Below are 27271 nucleotides of genomic sequence, written 5' to 3' on the forward strand. Positions count from 1 at the left end.
CTCCAAAGCTGTACCAGCTAAAGTTCTGAGTCCTAATGTATTTTAAAGAGGACATTCTATGCTTTGAAATAATACCACGTTTGCGGTTCAGCTTGGACAATATCCCATTTGTGCTGCATCTCAGGAGGATATGAGCTTTTAAAAGACAGAACCAGACTTGATACATATTCCTTTAAATTGTGTTCCAGATCAGGCTTCTTAATATAGCCCCGACCTCATGACAGCCCAGACGGACCACTGGTGGTCACTTGGTAAACGCTCGTCTCCGGCAGAGAAACGCAAGTGACTTCCGAACCCTCCGCAGATGACACGGTCCCGTCTGATACGTTTCTGACCTTGGACGACACCTCCTCCACTGTCACTGCGCTTTGTGCGCCTGACCTGGTAATTAAGACAAGTTCTGATCTCTAACTATGATTTACAGAAAATACTGCGGTCCTGAGACAGAGAAACATTTTTATCAAAATCGCAAAGAACACGACAACGCCACAAAGCAATAATGCAAATACTGTATGTTTACACACAGACACACAGACACAAACACACACACAAACATTTATTAAATAATGAGGGGAAAAATAGATATATTTATCTGTTAACTGCTAACTCAATAAGAGGCTATTACTCCTGTACAAGAGAAAAATATATATGTTTATACTCTAAGGCTTGTCAGAGTTTACAACTCATATTAGTATTATTGCCAGCTATAATAATTCAACTACAAATAAATATGGCATACATTAATAATTTACCACAGAAACAACAGAAAGAACAAAAACAACAAAAATAAGGCCCCAATTGGAAAAAAGTAAAACCACTGAAAGCATTGACAGCTTGAGTTAAAATCAAACATATTTTCTTTTACTGGATAAATTAGAACCATTTCATTTTCAAAGACAAAAGAAACAAAGTTGACCTGCAGGTTATATATATCATCGTATTAAAATCATTTACTGAAAATTCCAACGGTGGGGTAAACTGTCACCAGGGCAGTTACAACCTTGAGAATAATTTATTTTTCCTTTCATATATACACACACAAACACACACCTCCTGCATCTCTATAGGCTTACAATATGACATTTATTTTGGTAAATGTCATATAATACCAGCACACGTTTCGTAGTAGCTCATTTTAATGGTTTGCCCTTTTTGTGATCATGTGCACTGCTAACACAGGACACAGTCCAGTCCCATGGCCAAGATTAACATTTGATTTGGTGTCAGAAAATAGGCATATTTGTCTAACTTAACCTGCTCTGTGATTTTTTTTTTTTTGATGCTCCCAACTCTCATATATATTTATGCAAATGACCCACTTGGTATTTGTAGTATCAAAAATATTTATGGAAAATAAGAGATTTTCTATTAATGTACAAACAACCAAACAATAACTTAAAATGCATTTCTTGGAATCTCACCCCGGCATGGCTTTTTTTTTTTTTTTTGAAGATAGTAAGGTGAGCTGCAGTTTTTGCACATCATTTTGAAAGTATTGAAGCAGCAACGGGAAAAAAAAAAAAGAAAAAAGGTTTGAATGGGTTTTAATCTCACTTGAGCAACAGGTGAGAGGGACGGAGCCGACGGCACGCAGCCTGCTGGCCTTTGTCTTGCACGGAACATGTGGAAACGCAGCCCCGCTCCTCCCCGCGCTGCACTCCCTTCGAGGAGAAGCCCAGGAGCACCATCTCTTGATAAAGTTCGTTCTGTTTAGAGCCACATAGGTGAAGAGTTATTGTGCGACGCGCACGGCATCATCCAGGGGTTACGCAATCATACTTTGACGAAACGCTGTCACATAAAAGCTTTAGCCTACCGTTTTTCCCCATTAATGTTCCCGTTGACGACCGTAAATATGTCGACTGTGTACTGAATAAAAAAAACCAAAGAAAATTGTACGTTTTGCTGCTTTCTTTTGTACAATAAAAGATAGTGTGCATCAGGTAATGCTTGTACATGACAGTATAGTACATTATTTACAATTCTTCCCAATATCACCATGAAATTTCTGAACTGTTTATATATATTGAAAACATATCAGAAATATTTGGACTGTGTATTTTATCATATGCATGATTTTTTTGTCCTCTTTGCCTTAGTATTATAGAAAAAAATAGTTCTTTAGTGAGCTGTAGACAAATTTCACTCATTGTTTTTACAGGTCTCTGATTGGATAATCCAGCATCTTCACCGCCAGTCTGTGTCTTGGTGGTGGCAAAAGGGGGGGGGCTTGGAAAAATACTGTATCACTGCTTGACTGTAGCACCTGGGGTTGGGTTTGAGCAACAGGTCAGTGTTAGAACACTACAACGGTTAAGACACGGTATCCACACAGTTCCACAGCTAGATACTGGACCAGTGGCCAAAACATTCAATGTTATCTGGAGATCTTCCTCCTCTTGGGTTTAGGGGGTTTCACCTGTCTGTCTCTTGGCATCTGGGGAACATAAGAAAGGCATATTTAAGAACACAGGACCCATATTCAATGTACCATATTCACCATGCTGGCAGTAGAGGTTCCACAGGTACAATCTGTCCTGATTTCCTGAGCAACTGCACCTCAGAATTGAGAAAATGATGCAAAGACCTGCCAGATGTGCAACAGTTTTACACAAAATGGGAACAGAATTCTACTATTAAGGCACTAAACAGTTAATTACCGATTTACTTACTGGTTAGAATGTCCAGGTATCCCAGATACAGCTACCATAAATTTAGAAATACTTTAAGACGTAAAAATAAATCAGTTTAAAATGACTCAATGTGTTTACACTGATACTCTAACACCAGACATAAGCTGTAAACACTGTGGAAGTGAGTTAACATTAGGCAGCTCCACACCCCTGTTCAAGCTGGGTGCTCTTTAAAGCCATGTACTAGTTTCATATACCAAAATATTTTTAAATAGACATAATTTAAAATAGATTAAAATAGGTTAAACTGGGGGGAAGTTACAGTTTTGAAAATTCATAACCTGACCACTTTTAAAATGAGAAGCCAATTCAATGATAAATAATGGATACTCACACTGGCTGACATTTTGTCCAGCTCACTCATGGCCTCCTGTATAGCAGCCTCAAGATGATTATTCAGTTTCCCACCTCTGGGGGAAAATGAGAAAAAGACCTAGTCCATGACATCCTTCCTTTCACTCCTGTAACCACCGTGCTACACAATCATATCTATCGCTCCATGTATATTTACACAGTGGTACGTGCAATCAAGTCCCACTCTTTCTACAGACAGGTTTACTCTCCTCCTTGGAAAACACATAAGCTTTGGGAAGATGAACCTACTTTATGTTCCTCATGGTGGCCCTGTTCAGTGCCTCCAGGTCCTCCGTTAGTGTCTTCAACTTCTCTGGCTCCACCTGTGTGACAGTTTAAAACTTCGGTTCACATCCAGCTACTCGCTACAGGGATTCTTTCCAAACCTCAAAGCAGCACTTGTCAAACCTGTGACGACTTATGCTATGAGCTCACTGAAGCATGCGAGTTCCAGCTCGTAAGCAATGTCACTGGGCACACGTTGACACGACTTCACTCAGGAAACACAGAGAGCGGAGTTTGGGTGGTTTGTAACATTTAATTCCACCCAGAGTGCGGACTTGTGTGTCTTCATTTTCAAATAATCAAAAAATGTGGCTATATATTTCCATTGCTTAGCTAATACAGTTATCGTCAGAGATATGGCTGTTCAACATACAGCAATTTGACTATATGGGGAGTGTTGTTTAACACCCTTACTTGGACTTACGAATCATGTGCATTTATTCATTTAGCAGATGCTTTTTTCCAAATCAGTACAGATTTACAGAAAACATACACCTATTATATGTGTGTTTGTAAGTTAATGAGGTGTAAAATATGGGATAAAATTAATTTAGGTATAATGAAATGAAAGCTAAGACCCACCTTGCCTTGCTGGATGACCTGCATGCCGGGATGGAACCCCTGGCCCGTGGCAGCCAGCTTGCCAGGCCAGGGCGGGAAGCCCTTGATCTGGCCCCATACCAAGTCGCCCACGTTAAAGAGCCGCGGTCGATAGTGGAGCAGTTCGCTGGACGCCGGCGAGTCAGGATGCCGCAGGTCCTCCTCGCTGCTCAGGCTCTTGGTGTCGGATGGGCTGGGCGCGCAGCCATTGTAGTGGCTGTAATCCTTTGCGAGGGGACCCTCCAGGCTTGTGGAGGAGCTGGGGGACTGGTCATCTGCAGGCAGCTCCTGCCTGGGGGGGCCCTGTGGGGGGAACAGGGGTGGGGGGGCTCCATTCACATGGGTACAGCGCTCCGGTGTCTGCTGTGGCCGTTCCTTGGAGCTGAGCACTGTGTGCTGGCAGCTGTTGAAGCAAAGGCTCTCGTGGGCGGGCTCAGAGTGGGGGCTGGCCCGTACATGGGCTGAGCACTCTAGGTACTCTTCACTGCGCCATGGGGGCGGACCGTTGGGGGTCCTGCGACCGGGGGAGAGGAAGCAGTCTCGGGGCTCTGCCCCCTCTGGCGTACTACTGCCCTGCTCTGAGTTCTGGTAAAGGTGGTTGCTCAGGGTGGGAGGGTGGGGGGTGGACTGTGACAGAGGCTCCCCATCCTGGAGCGGCCCCCGGTGGCTGTGGATGACGGTATGTGGGAGGTTGACTGGTTTGCCCGTGGAAGCAGCAAAGGCGCTCATGGTGCTAAGTGTCGGGACCAGGCTTGCCTGCGCGCTGCTCTTTGCTGTCCTATAGATAGTGTACACATTCTCCCCCGGCTTGTTCTCCACCGGTGCTGCTCCTGACTGCAACTTGCATGGGTCCTCTGGAAACGGGGGGTACATCACCACCCCCATGGACTCGGGACGCGATGTCACACGGAGTTGAGTGCTCAGCTGCTTGTTGTGGACTGAAGTGCTGTCTGCCATACTCACCTGAAATAGGAACACACCAGGAACAGACATCATCATGATCATCCTCGGATGTAAAAGAGAAACCCTGTGTCTCAATTTCATGTCTACAGCACCTTCAGAGAAGAGAGCACCCGACCTGGAAGTTCTGGAAGACGCCACCCACTGGTTTAGTGGAGGAGCTGACCAGGAAGTGTTGCGTGCTCTGCAATCCAGGGTGCCTGTGGCCCCCCGACGGCCCCTGGCTGGGCTGCGGGAGTACGTGGCCGTTGTGGACCATTGTCTGGAGGTGTCTCAGCTGTGGGTCAGTCAGGCTGCAGGTCAGCGAGGAGGTGTCGCCTGCAGGATGTCAGAGGGGCCAAATGTTAATGAGACAGACATCACTGGTTGATAACGTTCAGCCGCTCTGAGCATGTTGTCAGTCCTGAGCACGACTGTTTACACAATTCCATATCAGCACTTATCATACTATCCCCTAAACACTTTCTTCCTTCAAAAGTTACACCAGACTAAACAAGACCTCCTGTTTGCTCATGCACAAACACGCAAACTGAATTTATGAGTAATTTTACAGTCAACAAATTAAAACTTGCCAAGGTTCAAACAGAAGCAGTGCACGTACGGCGCACTCCATATAAAGAGCCCTCTGGGTCAAACAGGGACAGGAAGGTTTTATCAGGTGATCTCTGGCCGAATCGGCAGAATGAGAGGCACCATAAAGTGGACGCACTACTGAAAAACAGAGGGCTGTGCCACACAGTCCATAGAGAGCTCACACACACCAGGAGAGAAGTCCCTGCTTCCCCAATTAACCCATAGAGGGAGCCATAAGCGCTGGCTTCAGCCTAATTGGCTTTCCCATTACGGACGGCTGCTTTTACGAAGGGGCAGAGGACGAGAGCACTGGACCTCCGGCCCACAGACAGAACCCAGGTCGGGCTAAGCATTCGGACCACTTGCAAGATGCGTTGTGACACCACGCTGCGTCCTCACAAGGCAGCTGAGCCCCAATGTACTGGCCTGCAGGTGTTAAGAGCTCATCCCTCAACCTGACACCTAAGAGGGTTAGTCCGGCTCAACATCGCACTTAACTCCGCCAATTACAGCGCTATTTAGATGAAAGATAACCTCTGACACCACGATCAGCAGAAATCAATAGCAACACCAGGGGCCGCATGTACAGCTGATAGGCAACTTGAGCTGTGGCGAAAATCCATATCTCTCTACTGTCCGCCAGACAAAAGCTCCCAGAGGTAAAATTCACAGCACCGGTGTTCCTTCACATGCTGTAGATGATCACATCTGTATCTGGTGCGGTTGTAACTGTCTGAGAACCAAACACTCCTACTACACAACCCCGCCTGTGTGTGTCAGTGCTGCTGTGGACGAGTGAAAACATGTCTGCCTGGCAGCTATTTAACACACTAAAGTGCCCCACTGTAGCCTGAAGGTCAGTCTTGGGTCATTGAGGGGTCCCATTTTTTCCTGTTTTCAATGACTATTTGCCCAGTGCAGGGAGCACGGGGTGTAACTTGAAAGTAGGGTAATCACACACACTCACATGTACACACACAGGGCAGGTAAGAGCCAGGTGTTTTTGGAATGTGGGAGGAAACTAGAGCACAGAAAGGCAACCTACAGGAAGCACAGAGAGAATGTGGCAACTCCAAACAGACAACCACATCCGAACTTATTTGTAACATACGACCATAAGTGGTCAAAACCACAACTAAGCTAAGTCCTGCTGCCCAACCGTAGGAAGGATGCAGCAAAAGAGAGTACACTTAAAGGTTATGCAGTACGGACATGGAGAAGTTTTTCCACATTGGTTAATGTGCTACTGCATGCAGATGTTCTCTGTGATGTACTAGTTAATTTACTAGTAGATGTACCAGTTAACTCCTGAGAAGGGAATCACAAGAGGCTGTACGGTCTTAGTGCAGAGCACTGAGACCTGACAAAAGTTTACATGCAGGGACAGTCAAACCCCCTTCACAGCGATGTCGCCCACCAGGGGGCGGAGTCCGGCTGCCGCCAAGATCCAATAACAGCATCGAGGCAGCGGTGACAGCTGCGAAGCAGTTTGCCATGGCAACGAGGGCGCGGATCAGCAGGGCTGCCTCTGGCCGAGTTTGCAGGGCTCTGTCGCACCTGCTGGGAGTTAACAGACAGGAGTAACAAGTCGGGGGACGGGGAAAAAAAGGCAAGCCGACTGATGGGATGTAAGGGAGTGGGCCACACTCTCAGCCAACTGGCTCTGCAGGACAGGATCCAACGAGAGGGGCAAAACCTGGAAGGACAGGAGTAATGGGGCAGAAAAAACTAATGGGTGCAGCCAGAGCCTGGATCTCAGGGAGCGTGGCCAAGCTCCAGTCTTGGGACCAGAGGCCCAGGCAAGTTTCTGCACACATGGGCTGGGTCTCGGCTTCAGGAAGAAGGTCTTATGCCCTCAGGAGGTGTGAGGAGCTGCTGTGGTTGCCAGGGTTACAATGTGAGAGCTAGAGCAGCTGCTCAAGTTAAGCTTGGGGAAAAGGCATTGTGGCCTGGAGGCACACTGGTCCTGGGGGCCTCAAACCTGACTCTGCCCCATAATGGAGAGGTGCTGCTGTAGTGAGAAGGAGCACTGCCATTGGCCAGTGCCATAAAAGGACCAATTTGGGGTTTTGCCTCTCTCATAGAGCAGAAGAAAGGGGAAAAAACTTGTGCTGACTGTTTTGAGTGTTTGAACAACTAACTGTGTCACAGTGCAAACTGAAAGGTGCCAGAAACACTGAGCTGGGAGGAATTGTCTATGTCAGTGAGGTCATCAGCTGGTCGTTTTGCCCACCACATGGTGATGGTAGCCTTCTCAAACCTCAATCTAACAGCACTGCAAACAGAGATGCACAGTATGGTGATCAGAGCCAATGAAACTACATGTAATTTTTTACACATTATTTACCTTATGAATTTTTTAAATTTTCACTCACACACAATTCCCCAAAGCAAAAAAGAGCAGGTGTGTTGATTCCAAAAAAAAAAGTCAGTCAACAAATGTATATATAAAAAAAAAAAAAAATAATAAAAAAAAAGTTGTAACATTTGTTGACTTTGGTTTTTTTTTTTTTTTTAAAAAGTAAACTGAAACATCAACACAGCCCAAATGAATGCAAGGTCGCCGTTCTATGAATCCCAGACACTCGACCGTGATTTTAGCCCCTCCAGATATTTCACATTTTTAAGAGATCTTAAGTAAAGCAAAAATAGCCCTCTAGTATTTGTTGAATTTGCAACAGCTGAGTAAACATTTCCAGGGTGATAATACCAAGTATGGTTTACATGCACTCTCGCGTGAGCACAGTGTCTCTGTGGGTCCCACTCCATCTGAACATAGAGAACGAAGAAGAGAGAGCGGGGAATGAAGGAAGAATGTGACAGCATGTCACGCCCCTGGAATCCGGCATGGCTCGCAGGATCATTATCCAAGAATGACTTTCCTTCTCAGTCTCATTGCAGCCGCCGCACTACCCATCATCACACCAGTTTCTCCAATGCCGCATCTTCACAGAGGACAGCGCTGGGGCGTTGAACGTGCTCCAGACTGGGTATGAAACAACCGTAATGTCTCTGTAATGACGTGTACCATTAGACCGCCATGCCCTGCACTTGTTAGGATCAAATCATGTTGGACAAATGAGATTCTCCAAAGGAGCTCACATGTAGTCTCACACGTACTCAGTGTTATTCATCTAGTAGCTGCCATTGCCCATCTTAGAACACTACCATCTTACTATTTTTGAGGAGGAAAAATGTGGTCAAGCAAAAACAGCTTTAAAAAAAATCATTTTTTTAACAAAGCACAACAGCGTACCACCTCCAGGACAGATTCAAGCATGCTGGGGAATTTCTTTTTATGATGCTACGGTAAAGACTTTGCATTATGCATTACGGACCTACTAAATGCACAAATATCATGACAGAGAATCACATCCAATGCTGAAAAATGACTTCGACCTCCACAGTCAGCCTGCACATCATCATCATTCTGCTGTCAAAGACCATGAAAAAGAGTCCATCTCCACAAGTCACAGGCAAAATCGATATAACATTGACTTTTCCTAATCAATAAACCAGTCAACAGCAAAATGTGACCAGTTAACATGCATCAAAAACACAAGCAGGAAACCTTAACATGACATGTCTGGGTACAGGAAGTATGTAGTCTCTAAATTGACTCCAAATAACAGACATGTGATATATTGTAATTATTCTTATTTAGCTGCTGCCCTTTTCCGATGTGATTTAAAATGTTAGATAACCAGCTTTACAATGATTTACCCATTTATACAGCAGAGTATTCATACTGTATAAATATCAGGGTACATCATACAAGGGTACTGCAACAGGAATGAGATTTAAACCAGGAACTTTTTTACTGCTACACTACAAACAGCTCTAACCACTAACCTTCTCTCTCTCACACACACACACACACACACACACACACACACACACACACACACACACACACACACACACACACACACACACAGAGTTACTAAGTAGACATGACTGATCTTCCCAAAGACAGTTACAGAAGCGATTCACATTAAGAACTTTGTTGAAATACAAAACTTGTGGAATGTGGATGTTTACCTGGTACGGCCGTGGCGTACCTTGCTCAGAGCCCGTCTGGGCGTAGACGTCCCCGTTGGCTACGGGTGCCGGTGTGGCTCCTCCCCTGGAGTGAAGGTGGCTCTGTATCTGGTGATGATAACTGGTAGAGATCTGCTGAATGTGGGGGCCAGGGTTGTCTGGTGCTGGGGTTCCCAGGAGGCCATCTGGTCCCTGTGGCCTGCAGCCAGCCACCGAGGAGACCTGCATGTGGCCGCTGACCCCTAGGAAGGGCCCCTGGAAGGTGTCCGTGCTGGGCAGACAGTGCTGACCATTGCCCGTGCTTTGGAGTCTCTGTGGCACTTGCAGGCCCTGTAGGCTGTGTCTGTGGGAGGCGGCTCGTTCGCTGAAGTGCACTGGGTCAGAAGCTCTTGGCCCACCATTCCCTGCTAACTGGGAGCTCTGGGAGCTGATAGACTGAAGCAGCTGAGCCATGGAGGTGGCAGGGTGGAAACCTGTCGGCCGTGGCGTTGCTCTGGGGTGCTCTGGGGGTGCCATGGTAAAGGCCGTGCTTCCAGGGTCACCCCCAGCCTGCTGGCGCTTCCGCAGGAGCTCCCGCTGCTGAGCCATGAGCTTGTCCCGAAGGGCAGCCCGTCCGCTCTGACCCTCTGTCATGGCGGGCAGCGCAGGGCCCAGCGTGAACACTGGAGGCAAGGTGCTGTGACCATCCATGCTCCCCGGATGGGCACTGTTGCCATTAGTGCCACCCGTAAGCTTACTCTGATTGGCCAACTGTGCTTTGGCTGCTGCTGACAGGAGAATGCTGGCAGGAAAGGAGGCAGAGTTATGCTGACTGAAGATCTGATTGAGCGGCATGCCCAGCAGACCAGGGTGGGCCTTGGGGGGCACATTCCCAGTCCCTGTGCCATGCTGGGGCACAGTGCCAAGCAGCTCTTTGTAAGGGTGGAGGCCATCGGGTTTGGCGGAAGGGCTGGAAGGCATGGAGGGCCGTGGAGATGCCACTGAGGACCTGGGAGACCTGGGAAGGGGCTTCATGTTGCCACAGGATGCCTGAGGCCCCAAAGGCATGGCAAAACTCCCATGGTCGGAGGATGTGGAGGATGAGCGGGACCTCTGAGGTGAGGCTTCCATTCTGCTCACAGTGGGGGCTGCCACATGCACCGGCGAGGTGACTGGAGAAAGAGGAACGGATGATGTTGCTGTCGAGTGCTGAAGCCTCTGCGAATGCCCTCCGTGGCTGATGGGTCCCGGCTTCACCGTCGGCAAGGGGAGGTTGCTTGGCAGAGGAACAACGGCGGGGGGGATGTTTACATTCATCACTGGTACCTGAGGATGGACGCTGGGTTGGAAACTAGGAGGATTCATCACCATGGGGCTCTGGCTGAGTGGCTTGCTGGGGATGGGATCCAGGATGCCCAGGGGGTCTTTCTCTGAGGTCACCTGCTTTGTCTTGAGGGCGCAGGATGGGGGCAGCGGCGGCGGGGGTGGGGGGTGGAATCCGACTCGGATAGCGTCCATGCCAAAGCTGCACATGGGCTTTTTCATGACAGGGCTCTTTGCGGTGTGTGTGGGGGAGAGGGGCACATTAGTCCTTCCTGCCATGGCGCAGGATAGCTGGGAGACGGGGGAGCCATGAAGTAGAATGCCATGCGGAGACAGCGGTGTCCTGTGGTTGCCGTGGGCAGAGCCAGGGCTGCCGGCCCCATGGAAACCGCCAGCGTGAGCTCTGGTAAAGACCTCAGGGCTTCCCAAGGTATCGTTCCTGGGTGAGGGAGAGCCATCCCCATATGTCAGTGAGCCGGATGAGGTGGGACTCAGCAGGCCGCTATGCCCCACGCGATATGGTGACCTCTGGCCATGCTCACCACTGCCCAGCCGCTGCCTGGGGTGGCTCAAGTGGAGCTCCGTCTGCTGGGCCAAGTTCTGGTCCAACTGGTAGGGCCGCTGTCCTACCATCATGGCCTTGAAGGGGTTCCTGCATTCTGGAGGAATCGAGTTCGGTCCGTCTGGCAGCTTATTCCTTATTGCTCCTCGTGGAGTTACAGAGCGCACAGTGACTGCTGGTGCCACACCTGACACACAGAGGGGCAGGAAACAGTAACAATGAACAACTAGAGCTTGCACTGTATGTACATGTATGAGTTTATTTGAACCTAAGGATCCAGGTAGGGCGGTACGTACTTGTGCCACCCCCAGGGCTAGTCAGAACAAGCGATGGCCGTGGCACTTCCATGCTTCTGTGCAGGGTGGCCACAGCAATGATCTTCCTCTTGTGGATGCACAGCTTGGTGACGTCCTCGTCGGCTCTGGCATCCTCTGCCGTTCTGTGCTTGACGACAGCTCCAGGGTCAAAGTTGAACACCTGGGGAGGAATTATTTGGCATAGCTTCCATGATGCTGCTTAGCACACTCAGTCAGACATCTGCCTCCGGATGCCTATTTGCCCTGACCCTGCACATTAATGCAGAAGTCATTTTAAAAATTAAAATAAAAAAAAAAAAAAAGCAAAGAAAATATTTAAACAAAGTGCTAGAAAGAACCAAATACAGGAAATGGATTCTTGGAAGAAACAGGTCTACAGGTTTTTTTTTTTTTTTTTTTTTAATTTATTTATCATCAACAAACACAAAAGTACTGCCTTTCCTGAATCAGGGCCTTGTCGTGGCAGAAGGGCTTGCGTGATCTAGGGATCTCCAGAGCTATATTGCCAGAAGCAGTATGCTCCTGGTAGGGTCTCCCATGGCAAACAGCTCTGAATATACAGCTGCTGGCGTAATGGTTAGAGCTGCTGCCTTTGGACTCAAAGGTAGCAGGTTCGAATCTCACCTCTGGCTGTAGTACCATTCAGCAAGGTACTCACCCTAAATTGCTACCGTACCCCAACTGTAGAAATGGGTAAATAACTGTAGGTAGATTAACATTCTAAGTTGCTTTGGAGAAAAGCATCAGCTAAATGAGTAAATGTAGATGTATTGTAAATGTATACAAACACTGACAGAGCTTAGTGCAATCGTAACCTACTCAGTCAACCCACATGCTGACTTCAGGAGAGCACGGAGCAACCACTCTCCACTGAACACTGACAGCTCCTCCATGGAGATCGTCAAGAGCACCAAATTGCTTGGTGTTGACCTGGCGGAGAACCTCACCTGGTCCCTCAACACCAGCTCCTTAGCCAAGAAAGCCCAGCAGCACCTCTTCTTTCTATGAAGGTTGAGAAAGGCCCATCTCCCACCGCTTATCCTCACCACATTCTGCAGAGGGACTATTGAGGGCATCCTATGCAGCTGCATCACTGCCTGGTTTGACAGCTGAGAAGATCACCGGGGTCTCTTTCTCCTCCATCTCAGACATTTACACCACATGCTGCATCCGCAAAGCCGCCAGCATTGTGGATGACTCTACACACCCCTCACACAAACTCTTCACCCTCCCACCATCTAGTAAAAGGTACCGAAGCATTCGGGGCCTCACGGCCAGACTAACAGTTTCTTCCCCCAAGCCATCACACTCCTCAATACTCAGGGTCTGGACTGACACGAAGTTGCTTACTGGTCGGTGCTCAACTGTCCGTCATTGTGCCTATTGTCCTGTTTTAGTAATTGTTGAAATGTCCAGCACTGTTTGCACAAGTCTTGCACATGTGCACTTTATGTAGTCTGTGTAGGTAACTCTTGTTTTATGTAGCACCATGGTCCTGGAGGAATGTTCTTTCATTTCACTGTGTACTGTACCCACTGTATATGGTTAAAATGACAAAGCCCCTCTCTCTGTCTCTCTCTCAAACAGCTTACATAGTGCTGCAGTGGCATGTCTGGACCCATGCTTTAAGGGTTTCTCTTTTCTCAACAGTCATTTTCAATGTGTCCAGACAGTGCCTCATTAATGTCTCTACATAAACGTGGAGTTCCGCAGGGTTCAGTGTTGGGACCGATCATGCTCTCTCTTCACATGCCACTAATAGGGAGGTTTGTATACAGTCAAAGTTAATTTTCTTTGTTGTACAGATGACACAAAGCAGTACAGCAGGTAACACTGATAAACCACTTCTGTATGTACCTTTAACATGAAAACCACGTGAGTGGTCACCATGAGTCAAATTTGACTGAATGGCACTTACCCTAGCTTATACTGATAATATTTACATTATTTATTTAACAGACATTTTTCTCAAAAACAGAATACATCTCACACATACCAGTCTATTCATTAACATAACCAGTGACTACCTGCAGCTGCACACTTTGTAAAGGTAAAATAAAAATTAATTGATGAAAATTGCTTCTCTCTCAACTCAGGAAACTGGGAAGTTCTATTGCTTGGAGGAAAAAGTGGGGTAGCAGCGAGCCAAAGCCTAAACCGACACCCAGGATGGGACGCCAGTCTGTCGCAAAAAAAAAAAAAAAAAAGAGTGCCGTACATGTAACTGTGTACAATAGACTCTCACCCTAACACATTACACTCAGGAAGATATAACAAATCCATCTTGTTGCATGGAACTCTGCAGAAAATTTCTTAGACATTTAATAAAATTGATTAAGAATCAACACCAGGTCAAGAGTCTACGGTCGCTCACCTTGTGCAGGATGAGGGGACATTCCAGACCACATTTGCAGGTGCCATCAGTCAACAGGTAGGTCTTTACCTGCTCCAGACAGGAGAGGACTGAGCCACTGGGGCTGGGAAAGCAGAGAAGTGTCACAAAGTCACAGGGAGCACAATTCCACATTGCCAACGCCACATTACTAGGCCAGCAATGGCACTCTGAGCACCACAGTAGATTGTGGACCCTACAACTTAGACGAAAGGTCCAAATATTTAATGCTGACTATTGTGACTGGAAGCTACCACAAGAATTTTGGTTTTCTGCTTTTATGTGGCCTTCTGGATCTACAAATGAGGGTCACAATGCTGTTAACAAGCCCTCTACTTCATAGCACCATGGACACCAAAATATGAAAAGGACCCAGAATCTGCAAAGATGTGACTCAAAAAAACAAAGTGAGGAAAACAAAACCCCAAAAAAGCTTGCATGTAACAGAAAATGGAACTAGATCTATAAAAGCAGAATGAAATATGGGACATCACTACAGTTCATGACTTGTTCACCAAAACACTGCAATAGTAAAACATTCTCCTGGAGACGCCCTTTCATTACCAGCACCTCGGCAAAAATGCTAGCTAAGGACTTTTACAGTTTACAGTAAAGGTCAAACTCTCTTATTAACTTGTCAGGTAATAGATACAGGAATTAAAAAAAAAAAACTGCAGACGGGTTTTGAACACAGACTTCCTGTGTTGGTGATGGTAGCCAGTCTGTTGCACTACTGCTGCATAAGGCACATGGTACAACAAATAACTGCACGCACTGCCTCCTCTGCTTAAGAACACAGCTGGAACCACAAGTCCTGGGGCAGCTAGCTTCGTAGCATTTATAGCTGCTGTCTTGCACTCCAAAGACCCTGTTTCAAATCCCATCTCCTGCTATAGAACTCTTGAGCAAGGTACTTCACCCTGAACTGCTCCAGTAAAAATTACTTACGATGTGTAAATGGGTAAATATCTTAGCACTGCAAGTTTTCTTCAACAAAAGTGTCGGCTAGATTAATAAATGCAAGCCTATTTGTAGCTCATTTTGTTTGTACTTATAACCCAAAGTCACGTTTACCACCCAGTCACTATAAAAAGAAATTTAATTCAAACATTGATAAATTTATCAACAGGTTAGGTACTGCTGTTTTTCACCATCCTATGTTCACCAGCACTCAGGAACACCAGACATGAGCTGTGAACAGTGAACTTGAGTTGAACTAAAGGAGACTCCATCTATTGGCTCTAGGGGTGAACACACAGTTTGCTTTTGCACTGCTGTGAACTTAAATATTTGAAAACAGACACCTGAAGAAAAACCAAATAAAAGTAAATTAACTGAAAAAGTCAATTTTTCATTCAACCTTTCATAAGGCTTATATTGACCGTACTCAAGAATCCCATGTCTGCATCCAAATCTGTCCTTCACCTGAAGTAATACACATTGTATTTCTCTCTTCCATGTACATTGCATTTTGAAGAAAAGCATCTGTTAAATGAATACGTGTACTTGTAAGATAAGGAGTCAGTCTGGTACATATTTCAAAAGTCAGTGTAGGTAAATAAATACTGCTGCACACAACTGACTCTTTACTGAAGCGCAAGAATGAAAAAACATCTGAACTCATGGTTCTACAAACCTAACAGAATAAACCGTTAAGTTAAAATATAAAAATCACAGAAATGTATGAAAGGGGAGATGTTAAATGTGGTGTCATTACTGTTTTCACAAGAACAGTCCAAATTCAATCAATTACCTGCAAAGGCCTTACCTTATGTAGACGACTCTGCTGGGACCCACCTCCCGGCGCCAGCCAATGGGCACCTGGGCAGCAGGAGGTTGGCCCTCCTTGTCCCTGCCCTCGCACTCTTGTGCTCCATTCATGGTTCACTTTCCGCACACAACCCCTCGTCCGGCAGTGTCCACAGAACATGTCATCCTGGTCTTGGGAACAGAGGCTGTGTGCACCGACCCAGCGTTGCACTCAGACCCGTATGCTGGGTTGCACGGGATGAGTCCAGGTATGAGGGAAAAGGAGCTGGGCCGGGGAAAAGGGGCAGGGGATGATGCAAGCAGGCTCACTGCGGAACCGGGCCTCCACGCTCCTTCATCATGGTCCGCCTCTAAGGGCCAAAAGGCCTTCCTATCATTGTCTTCTCAGTAGAAGCAGACAGGGTTGAAGGGACTTGGGGAGGTGGGCAACTGACAGGCCCTACATAGATGAGATCAGCTGTGGTCCCCTACCCGAAAATGCATGATTCATATCTCTGAGCTCGGGGAAATGGTCCTGACTGCTTCTGTCAAAGTGGAGGGCTACGTCCGAAGCGACAGAGCCTCTGCTGATGGTCTTGGTGAACATTCATCTCTGAAGTTCCAAGCACGAGGCAATGATTCCCCGTTCCACATCTGCGGAGGTTCTCATTGCCTTTGACCTTTCAGCTCAAGGCTGGGCTGTGTACAGCAGTCTGTGTCACTCTCTTCTCATGACCTCCTACCTGCAAACAGACACAAGGAAGAGTTCAATAGGCTATGATACTACAGGGCAAGTCAACCATGTCATCAACCCTCTAAGAAATGGAAATTAATGAGCAGAATGTGTATACATTAATAAGAGACCAGCTCAGGATCATTAAAATTGACAGCAAAGCATGCCTATGGCCCCTGGCAAAAACATCTCAGTTTTAAGTAGAGCATGAAAAAATAAACCTAATTAATAAGCATCTACAGGTATGGCAAGCAAGGCTGGGAAAAATGCTATTTATACACACATACCCGATGAAGGAAATGCACAGTTCTGACAGACCACCTGCCTTAATTAATAGGAAACTATTGGGGCAACTGTAAAAGCACTTTCTGAACTACCTTTTTTAAAGTGTTTGTTTTGCTCTCTTTCTCAATAAAACCCATTAACAACAAGACAAAACATTTAATGCAAAGGAAATGAGCAATCGGACAAAAAGATAAAGTTGACTCTGTGGAAGAGCATTATTCACATTAAAAAAAAAAAAGACTGGTCAGTTTTTTCCTGTGCCGTTTGCCACGATCCATTGTCCAACCATGTCCCCTGTTTTCTCAACAGAATTTACAGATTCCTTGCTTGTGTAAATAGTACTAACAACTCACTTTTGCACTTCTGTCTAATTCACAGCTTAAAGTTGAATGAAAATCCAAGATACCCAATATTTGTAAGGCACCTTTACGGAAACAAAATGGGTTAAGAACTAGCAAGAGAGGGCAGAAGCTGCTGCCCAAAAGAGAGCCTTCTGCCTGCCAGCATCGAAGGTCAGACAGACTTTCCAGGTTCGGAAGGGCACGAGTGGAAGCCTCTACAGCAGTAAGACCTCAGAGACTCTTCAACAGACTTAATTAGCATTGAAGTAAATCTTCTTATTGTCTCAATGACCATTTTCGTCAGGTCTGATATAGGGAATCAGACGACAAGAGAAGCAAGCAGTGCCACAATCCAACCTTCCAAAAAATGTGAATTCCCTAAAAAATGATACAACAGGCACATTTTATTAGCATTACTTTCAGCCTATGAAAAAAGTGAAACCGTAATGAAAGAAACAGCACTTCAAAGACTATAGGAACTTAATTCTTTGCTGGGCCCATTAAATTTAGGATAAATACTGTTTATGAAAAACAGCTGGGGTTCAAATGTATTCCTTTAACCGGTGCTTTTCTCCAAAGCAACTTACAGTGTTAAGCTACCAATATTATTTACCCATTTATACAGCTGGGTAATTTTACTGGAGCAATTCAGGGTAAGCACCTTGAATAAGGGCACTACAACTGGAGGTGGGATTTGAACTGGCAATCTTCGGATTCAAAAATGTCAGCTGTAATCACCATGTTATCAGCTGCCCATAAAATATTAAAATATGATATATGCCCCAGCCATGATATTACAAGCACAAGTGTAGAATAAAGGAAGGTCTACAGTCTACGCAACCTGGACAACATAGCAGAAAGGCTGACCGATTGTGGCACAGGTGACAGCTGGGCAGCCTGGGATGTACCACCTTTCCAGGATCTCTACCCTGCTGGAATGGCCTTTGTCATAAGACACGGTTAAAGCCATCAGGCTTGCAGGGAGACTGGCCCTGTGCACTCAAGTTTCAAAGCTGCCATCGGGCGCTTCTCCGTCTGACAGCTGCAAGGCAGCTTCTCGTGTGAGACACGAGAGCGATGCCGCATGCAATCGCTTGAATAAAGGCACTCAAGAGCAGCTGATTAAATGTGAAACGCAAAAAATAAATAAATAAATTCATTCCAATCTCGTATCTTGCTCTGCAGACAGAAAACTAATAAAAATGCAAGGGGATCGTTTCATTCCTTTGCCAAAGGTAATCTCATCATAAAGTACGGCCTGGGTACTTGATTAAAAAAACAGGGGAAGTAAATAAGATGGCCTTTTACTGCAGTGACTCTGAGTGTGACTAAGACCTATTACAGCATTCAGGCCGACATCAGCAGGCAGAACAGTGATATGAGCAGCGGCTGCGACTGCAAAGGATCAAGAAAGGCCCACATCTCCATGGATGCAGTAAATCCACATGGTACGGCCGGAAGCAAAAGCCTCGCATTCGCTGAAAGACAGTATCTGCCTCTCGCTCGCAGATCGAACACATCTTTTCCTTACAGAAGCAGCACATTCAAGGCAAGACGTGAATCCAGCATATGATTAACGGAACCCCCTACACATAAAAATATATATTTTAACACACATTGCAAAAACAGACTGCTTAAACAACACTGTTTAGATGACCATTTACTTCTGGGAGAAGCAGAGGCAAACACTAACATTCACATGCATGTGGCCTTTGCTGTTCAGCATGTGCATGATGTGGGTGAGAGAGCACCATCCAGGTATCCTCGCTGTGCTACACGGGCTGTCGATGAGTGTGAATCACGCTCGCTGCGCACATTCTATTGCTGATGACTAATGCTGTGCTGTGTGTGTGTGTCCATGTGTGTTTCCAATGCTGAAAATAGGGCTGACAACATGGAAAAGGTGCTCAGACATTAAACTGTCAGAACATTAATTATTGGTTCAGGTATTGATCCATTACAAACTCACTAGCATTGTGTGCTACCCCTGTCACTGCTCTTCAGAAATGATGAAGCTGACCAGAGAAAACTACGCTCTTCGTTCCATTTACCGCTCATATCATCCTTTGGCCATTCAAAGGGAGACTCCCAGCAGTGTCCATCATTTATGACAACATTAGGAGTGGTTTATTTGTTGGTAATGGCTGACCAATACATTGCAGGCCAAGACCTATTGAAAGGCTGTCAATTACAAGAGTCCACATCTGCAGAGTGTGACTTTATTGTATTTTCATAATAAATCAAATCTGTAAAATTCAACACTCTTGAGTATGCTATGACTGCACAGCCCCTCAAAAAATGGCTCGGAATATAGGGCAGGCAGTCTTATTGGACCCTGCCATCCCGAGGGAGGTCAGTAGTACGAGACAGCAGGGCAAAACTCTGTGTCTGTGTGTGTGTGTGTGTGTGTGTGTGTGTGTGTGTGTGTGTGTGTGTGTGCGTGCGCTAGCTGGGCTTCATAACATCCACCCCAGAAATAAGTTAATTTTTCAAAATCCAATCAAAACAACAGACAAGCCTGACCTCAAGAATATATTCTGATCTTAAAATAATATACAAATATATGACTGCAAAACTTCAATATTAGTTGCTTGGCATTCAAACTGATATTTTGAAACAATATGAAAATACAAAAAAAAGAGCTATGAGGTGAAGTAGTATGTTAAGAATGCAGCTCACTTATTTCATCCATATGGTCATATACCAAAAGCCATCATCTTCACAACAACCAAAACCATTATCCCATTGACAATTAGGTGATCTTTTTGTAAAAATACAAATTAACACTTTACTGCTGGAATTACACATACAGACCAATCTGTGACAAGACAGCCGCGATCCACCTCTACTCAATATTGTTGACCATCAATAAATAAGCCAGGAGTTCTACAGTCCTGTAATCATCCACGGTAGATTATGTGCAAGTGGTCAGCATGGAGTGTGAGGCAGGGAACGCTCTAGATGGGACGCCAGTCCATCAGAGGGCGATCACATACACACATTCACTCACATACCTTGGACAATTTAGTAACCAACTGACCCAAAACACATCTCTGGACTGTGGGAGGAAACCACAGCACATGGACTCAGGAAGAACATGTAAACTGTGTGTAGACTAGCCCACACGTGTCAAATTTGACTTTTGTGGGTAAAATATTGTGCGTAAAGCTGATGATGCTTTAAATGACGTTAATATTGTGAATAAATTTTCCAAAATGCCACGCGTCACGATGCGACACTGCAGCTGAAATTTTGATTCAGCTCTCAATCCTCAAACAAAAAAAAATGCAGCATTGCTCTACACAAGTTTACCTATCCTAACCCTTGCAACCTTCTGTAGTGCAATTGTTTTCTCAGAAACGACTCAAACTCAATAATTAGCAAACAGTGACTCTTCAGCTCTTCGCGACTCTTCTCATGCAATAAGAGACACGCTGCAAAATGAAACGTTTCATTGAAGAAAGGAAAAAAAAACTGCCAGATGGCTCTTTAGATGAAACAAAGACGATTTGTTCCTGTTGTTGAGCCAAATTTAGTTTTTTTAGAAACTGAATTACATTGAATTTGAAATAGCATTTATGAGCTTAACAGTTGGCTAATGAGGCTAGTGAGGCAAAATCTGCCGCAAAATATCACGCCTCTCTGAATATGGGCACAAGAGGTCAATGGACAACTCCACTGGCACCAAGAAACACCTCCACTTAGAGCTGAATTTGACCAAATTCTTAGATGAGATCAATCAAGACTGACGCAGGAAATCATGTGATTAACACAATTCACTTTTCAAAATACAACCCAACAACAAAGTGAAAGCTAATTGAAACCAAAACCAAATATCATTTGTTTTCCCAGTTTTTCCTGCCTCAAAAAGTCATTCCAATCGCACTGCTCCTCAATATAAACACAGATGCAGTCCTGAATATGGCAACACACAGCTAATCCAGTGCATGAACTTAGTGTATAGAGAGAACATCAGCGGTTCAGCAGCTGTGAGTAGGGCAACTATCAGGGAGAGCCAAACATAACGCGGGTGTCTGTCGACGCTGGCTGTCATGCCAAACCGGCTCTCCTGCAAAGCGCACGGCGAAGTCTAATCAGATCGCTGAATCGTGCGAGGCTAATTCAGTAGACAGACAATGCCGGCCGCATTAGCAGTCCACCCGGGAAGAGGCGGCCACGCCAGCAGCACAAGAAAACGCAGCTAAAAGGCCGCTGAAGAGCTGGGAACGGCCGCCTGAAAGGAGTCTCCTCTCACAGGCCTTTTCAAGAGCGCCGGCCCCCTTTCCGGCCCAATTAGGCCACGCCGCCGCTTAGGCGACACCTCCGAACACGCAGCTGGCAGCAGGATGCAGAAACAAGCAGGAACAATAACGCATCGACGACCCCCACCCTGCACTCATATGGTGGCCCAGTGCAGCAGTAAGCAGGCGGGGGAGGGGGTGTTTATCTGTGGAACAATATTGCAGGTGAAGCTGTGTGATGTGGCCTCAACTGTCAGGGAGGCGCTATATGTCACCCGCTAATCTCAACCTCCGGTGCTGACTCACTACCGTATCATCAGAGGGGAGGACTGAAGAGCTGCTCTGTGTATGCGCGTCTGTGAGAGAGAAAATTGGCAAAACAAACCAGGTTCAATCCTCGATCGGGCATTTCCAGCACTTTAGGAACCCGGTCAGCAGTTGTACGTTTACCACCTCCAAGACTACTACGACCAGCAGGTGGCGTAGCGGTCAGAGTTGTCGCCTTGCGCTAAACAAAGCCAGGGTTTAATCCCTCCTCTTGCTATAGTAGCCTTGAGCAAGCTACTTACCCCAAATTGTTGCAGTACAAATTATGTGCTGTGCAAATGAGAAAATCACTCTAAGCAGCTTAAGTGCACAAATCTAACATCGTAAGCTGCCTTAGAGAAAAATGTCAGATGAATGAATAAATAACTTGTGAACATGAACGGTTGCAAAATGGAGGCATCGCACATTCAGCACTACACTGTTGTGTACCGGCAAGCAGGTGTTTGTTTATAAACAGAGAGCCGCCGAGTTATGACGCCAATGTTTTCCGCTTGGCTACCCATGGTTCGACAGAGCGTACACAATGAGCACCCAGGATTCCCTCACACAGCACTGCTTTGGGATGAGGGAACTGCTGTTGTCACTGTTAAGAGCCTGAAGGTTTACCTACCTAAGCTTTCAACTATAAGAATATGCATGGGAAGCAAGTAAACATAATTCCACTTGTAATTTGGCTAAAGAAGGGTCTCGGGGAATTTTGGAGAACACAAAAGCAAGCTGCCAAACATCACTGGTTTTGTGTTCATCGGTGTTAGAAACCCAACACTGATGGTATGTTTTTGGGAGGTGTAGAAATGCAACAGGAAAATGCAGCACATTAAAACTGGAGACATGTTTAAAGAATCTGAAGCAGCAGCTGAGATGATAACTACAGGGTGAAGGACTTGAAAAACAGGTAAACCAGTGAAGGCCGAGACAGTCACCGACATGAGTGTGTGGAAACTTGTATTGCACATTTCAACAGAAAATTTAAGTCTCAGAGATCGGCATTATCTGGCAAACAAAGAAGCCTGTACATGAGCACAATGGGATACGACTGGAATGCTCAAGTGAAGGAATGATAGTTCCAGAGAAAAATCTAAATAGTTTTTGTTGACAAGAAAGTAAAACTCGGAGACGTACTGCTAGGCTGGACTAGAGAGATACTTTAATACATAATTTCACCTCCTACTTGGACTTTTGTACACACACACACAGTCTGAAACCACTCATCCCAAGCAGGGTCGCGGCAAACTGGAGCCTTACCCGGCAACACAAGGTGCAAGGCTGGGGTGGGAGCAGACACACCCAGGACAGGACGCGAGTCCATTGCAAGGCACCCCAAGCGGGACTTGAACCCCAGAGCCATCAGAGACCAGACACAGGCAAAACCCACCATGCCCCGCCCCCCCCCAAAACAAACTTGGACTTGTACTTAATACATAATTTCACCTCCTACTACCTTTGTTTAAAAAACAAAATGAAGTAGGGAAAAAAGAAAACAGCAGCTTTACAGAAATACAGTCACATGCTGAAAGAAACTGATGATTGCTACTCCATCCGAGCAACATGGGTGCAAAGACTACTCACATCAATCCAAACTCATGGTTCAACACTGTGTAGTCTTAAGAGAGACCCAGAATGGGCTGGGATACAGAGCAACTGTTCAGGTGTTGCTTCTACTCATCTTGATACAAAGTAAGATAAAACCAAAACACAGAAAAATCAGACCAGCTAATTCAGACACCGTAAATACCAATAACTGGGCATCTTGCAGCCCACACAAATTTCAGGCGCACAAACCTAGTGGAGATGGCCACAGAACGCAGGCCATATCTCTCTTTCCATGGTCCAGTTGTAGTGGAGATGTTTAGATGGAGAACTACACCTCGGCATGTCTGCAGTTGACCACACATCCTGCTCTCACTGTAGAGTTAAGGTCAGGGACTCAGAACAGGTGTTAAGGAGGGTAACCCAAAATGCTTCTACACAAATGGAAAACCGTTCATATCAAGCAGTACTTAGATATGCTTTCAGAAGAGCCAAACCACATTGCCAACCTTTAGAGAATTCTCTCGATTCAAAAGAAAAGGTTGTGGCTCAGTGAATCTTTATACACTAAGTGGAACTCCCTGAAATGACACTGTCATTTTAAAAAAAAACGCAGAATATATTTGGACACTTCTGTAAATGGAAAACGAGCACGAAAAAGCCAAACTTAAAACAGATTTTGAAAGTCCTTGCCAATAATGGTTTTTAATATTTCAAATTGAACACAATAACCCAAAATTCAATGGGCTATCATTTCTTCAAATAATTCCAGAATATCACACTTGGTCAGGTCTTTCTACTTGGACTTTACTGTCCCAGACTCTGGAATACAGCTTTTTGACGCAGCACCTGAAATTCAACGTTAAGGATGTGACCCAGCATTGCTACAGGCAGAACAATTGGGAACACTTGCCCCATTGGTGTCATTATACGTCTGTATAACCAAAAATGTTTCTCCTCTCCTGTCTTTATGGTCACATAATGCCATATTCCTGGCCTTTATGGACAAACAACTTTTTCTATTTGGTCTTTATGATCATGCAACCCCTCCATCCAGGCACACATGGTCAAGAAGTCTCACCACACATTTCTATGACCAGTTGTACAAGAAGCTTTTCTGTCTGGTCTTTATGGTCAAACTGTTTCTCCCCACTGGACTGCACGAGTAAAGCCCAACTTGGCAAGAGGCCCAGCAACATCTCCCTTAAATGCTGGGACCATTAATCTGGGCTAGGACCACACACAAGCTCTGGGGTGATCAAGAAAGATGGTGTCATCAAACTGTTAGCTCCACTAGTAGGAGAGAACCTGTTCTATCAGCAAGCCACCTAGACCGACCTAAACTATATGATACAAAGTGGTTCAGAATGCAGAGACACTTTCCTGAATGGAAAAAAGGAAGGGAAAATGATTCTGACAAACACGGCAGGTCTACATTATCCGAGAGCACACAAGAATGCGATATGCAGCCAAGCGCGTGCAAGAAAGTGATTGTCTCTGAATGTCATAATTACTTAGCACCTATGACAGCAGTTAATTTACCTGCCTAGAAGACTGTTGTTAGTCATCAGACAATGAGGAAAACCAACACCGTTACCATGTCCCCCCTTTCCCTCTATTTTTCACAGTGGGCAACTCTCACTGAGAGCACTACCAAAAAACCTCTCTTATTGACACATTATGCTCAAGGCCCAAGTGTGGAAACTGGTGGCAGACCTTGGAATGCCACAAAAAAAAAAAAAACTCCTGCACAATCTAATTCAATTGCTTACAGTGAATATCTAGAGAGAGATTTGGAAAAAATAAAAAAGAATTAGAAAGAAGACAAGGCCATATTTTAATTGTACCAGGTAAATGAGAATATTTAGAACAGCACATGCATACAGCACACTAGTAATTTAGTTTGATGTTGAGTTTTTGGTTGTCAAAGAATATTCCAACACTGGACAATCACACAAAAGCAATGGTTATTAAATCAAAGACAACAGACAGACATTAAGCATTTCCTCAAAATCAACCTAAAGTCTGTTTCTGTAAGATTCCATAGTTGCTCATCGTTTGTTTTTCAAATACATAATATGTACTATTCATGGCGTCTCTGCTTTGATAGTGAAGAGAAGAGCCAGGCTACATCATCATACACCAGACAGTTGCAAGAGAAGCAAACCACAGAGCAGTATTCAGTGTCACATAGGAAACCACATGAAAGCAGCTGAAGAACTGGAGCGAGCCACTGTGCAACCACATATTTCACTGACAGCGTTAACATTTCAGAAGTGCACGCTCGTGGTCACCAGGGTTACTGAACGTGAAAGACCACAGTGGTCTGAACCCTGTGCAGCAAAGTGATTCCTGCTCCATCTAGTAAGTTACCTAATATTATTTTAGAAGCTATACTATGCAGTGTAATAAAGTGGATGACACGGCACAAATCATCATGATTTTGGTTTTACAGCAGCTTTAACTTTAATGAAAAAATGCATTGAACACAGTACAATCTATACCTTCAGTTTGCTCTTAGCCCGTCTTGTTCTTTCTTCCAGCCAAAGAGACAGAGACCAATCTGGACTGGGAGGTGTGTGCCACAGGGGAGAGAAAGTAGAAAGTGGGAAACAAGACCGGAAAATTACACTTTGGTCCAGAAGAGTGTGTCCAACAGAACCAGAAGGAAAGGGCCACTTGGAGGTGGCCAACAGAATGGGGACGTAGCGAGGGGAGAGTAGGAACTGACCAGTTGCAAGCGGCCATTCGGATGAGGGACAGCAGCAAGGAGGAGAAAACAAGGGGACCGCGTGAGAAGGGCCAGGCGCAGCGCGCTAGAACGGCTGGGCTCTGGGTTCGGTTTGGCCCTCGGTACGGACCTCTGGGTTGGACCATGATCCAGAAGACGCTGAGACAGGAGCCATCGGTTATTGCACAGCTCCACCTGTCACACGGTAAGCCGCGGGGCCCGATGGCAAAGCAGCTCCACTACCTCTTGGGCGTAAGGGGTCAACTGTGAGGGTGTGTGTGTGAGCACACGGCTGTACAGTGTCTGCTTGTCTTGTGTGTGACTAGAGAAAGAAACACACAAGCCGACACACACACACAGACAGACAAGAGCAAGGCATGATAAAACACACACAGACAGATGCACACAAGCACAGACAAACAAAGCACAGCAGGCAGAGTCAAGAACAGAGATGGATGGATGGACGGACGGACGGACGGACGAACAGACACAGACAGAGGGGAGGGAGCGCGCGCGCGCGCGCGCACACACACACACACACACACGGCGGGCTGAGAGTGAGACACGGACGGGGACGCGCAAGCGCGCACGACTCCTGCTCCTTCCACACGTCTCTCTGTACCTCCAGCACACACGAGACACAATACGCCGCAGCAGAGAGATGCCGTTAGCCGCCCTGCTAACTCTCCGCAGCTCAGGACGTGTTTTTTACCTCAGAAAAAAACCGCTGAAAGTGAACATGATCCGAGGACCTACCTGGCAGGCTGAGAGTGAGAGACACGACGAAGCCACCGCGACCGCGGCCCCTCGGCGCCCAGCAGCAGAGAAGGCTGCAACTTTCTCTTTCTTGCTTTCCCCCAAATTGAAAAATGTATCCGAAGCGGGAACCCAGGAGGAGCCAGACACCGCAGGCTCCAGGGCTCCGGGGCCGAGGGGCGACCAGCGGACGGACCGAGCGCGGCTCTTCCCCCCGACCCTCCTCCTCGACACAATACCGACCCGGAGCCACAGCTCTACAGCTCCTCCGTCCCTCCGCAGGTCCTCGGAAGCCGAGGACGGTGACGCGGTGGCTCTCGGCCCGTCAGAACGAGCTCTGGTCCCTTTAGAGCATAAAAATAAAACGACACTCCGTCAACAAGCGGGGCCGCCGCTGCTGCTCCTTCCCCGGGCTTGTTGGGATAGAAAGATGGAGCGCAGTACTGCGCGTGCGCCGCAGCCAGCGCGCTGGAGGACAAGGGGTTGTCCCGGCATGCAT

At 46.2% G+C, this 27271-nt stretch overlaps 1 protein-coding gene across 2 annotated transcripts; it reads right to left on the reverse strand.

The window, feature by feature from the left end:
- Positions 1–592: 592 nt before the first annotated feature.
- Positions 593–27246, reverse strand: LOC108930852 (methyl-CpG-binding domain protein 5-like). Of its 2 annotated transcripts, none has more exons than XM_029256989.1 (10): positions 26773–27246; positions 15848–16571; positions 14062–14164; positions 11667–11847; positions 9527–11557; positions 5011–5210; positions 3915–4235; positions 3297–3370; positions 3028–3103; positions 593–2437 (listed from the first exon to the last, which is right to left on the reverse strand). In XM_029256989.1, exons 2-10 carry the CDS (start codon positions 15958–15960, stop codon positions 2378–2380), a joined length of 3159 nt encoding a protein of 1052 aa, XP_029112822.1. In that variant the 5' UTR covers positions 15961–16571; positions 26773–27246; the 3' UTR covers positions 593–2377. The 2 variants fall into 2 exon arrangements, with proteins under 2 accessions (XP_029112822.1, XP_018601849.2); XM_018746333.2 differs by having other exon boundaries at positions 3915–4895.
- Between the last annotated feature and the right edge of the window lie 25 nt (positions 27247–27271).

Source organism: Scleropages formosus, chromosome 12 (genome assembly GCF_900964775.1).
Source record: "Scleropages formosus chromosome 12, fSclFor1.1, whole genome shotgun sequence".
Classification (NCBI taxonomy): Eukaryota; Metazoa; Chordata; class Actinopteri; order Osteoglossiformes; family Osteoglossidae; genus Scleropages; species Scleropages formosus.

Coding starts and splice junctions, on each gene's coding strand:
- LOC108930852 (XM_018746333.2), bottom strand. CDS start 15,960: ATGAATGGAGCACAAGAGTGCGAGGGCAGGGACAAGGAGGGCCAACCT. Junction 14,165..15,847: donor AGCAGAGTCGTCTACATAAG/GTAAGGCCTTTG, acceptor CTGCTTTCCCAG/CCCCAGTGGCTCAGTCCTCT. Junction 3,104..3,296: donor GCCACCATGAGGAACATAAA/GTAGGTTCATCT, acceptor ATTTTCCCCCAG/AGGTGGGAAACTGAATAATC.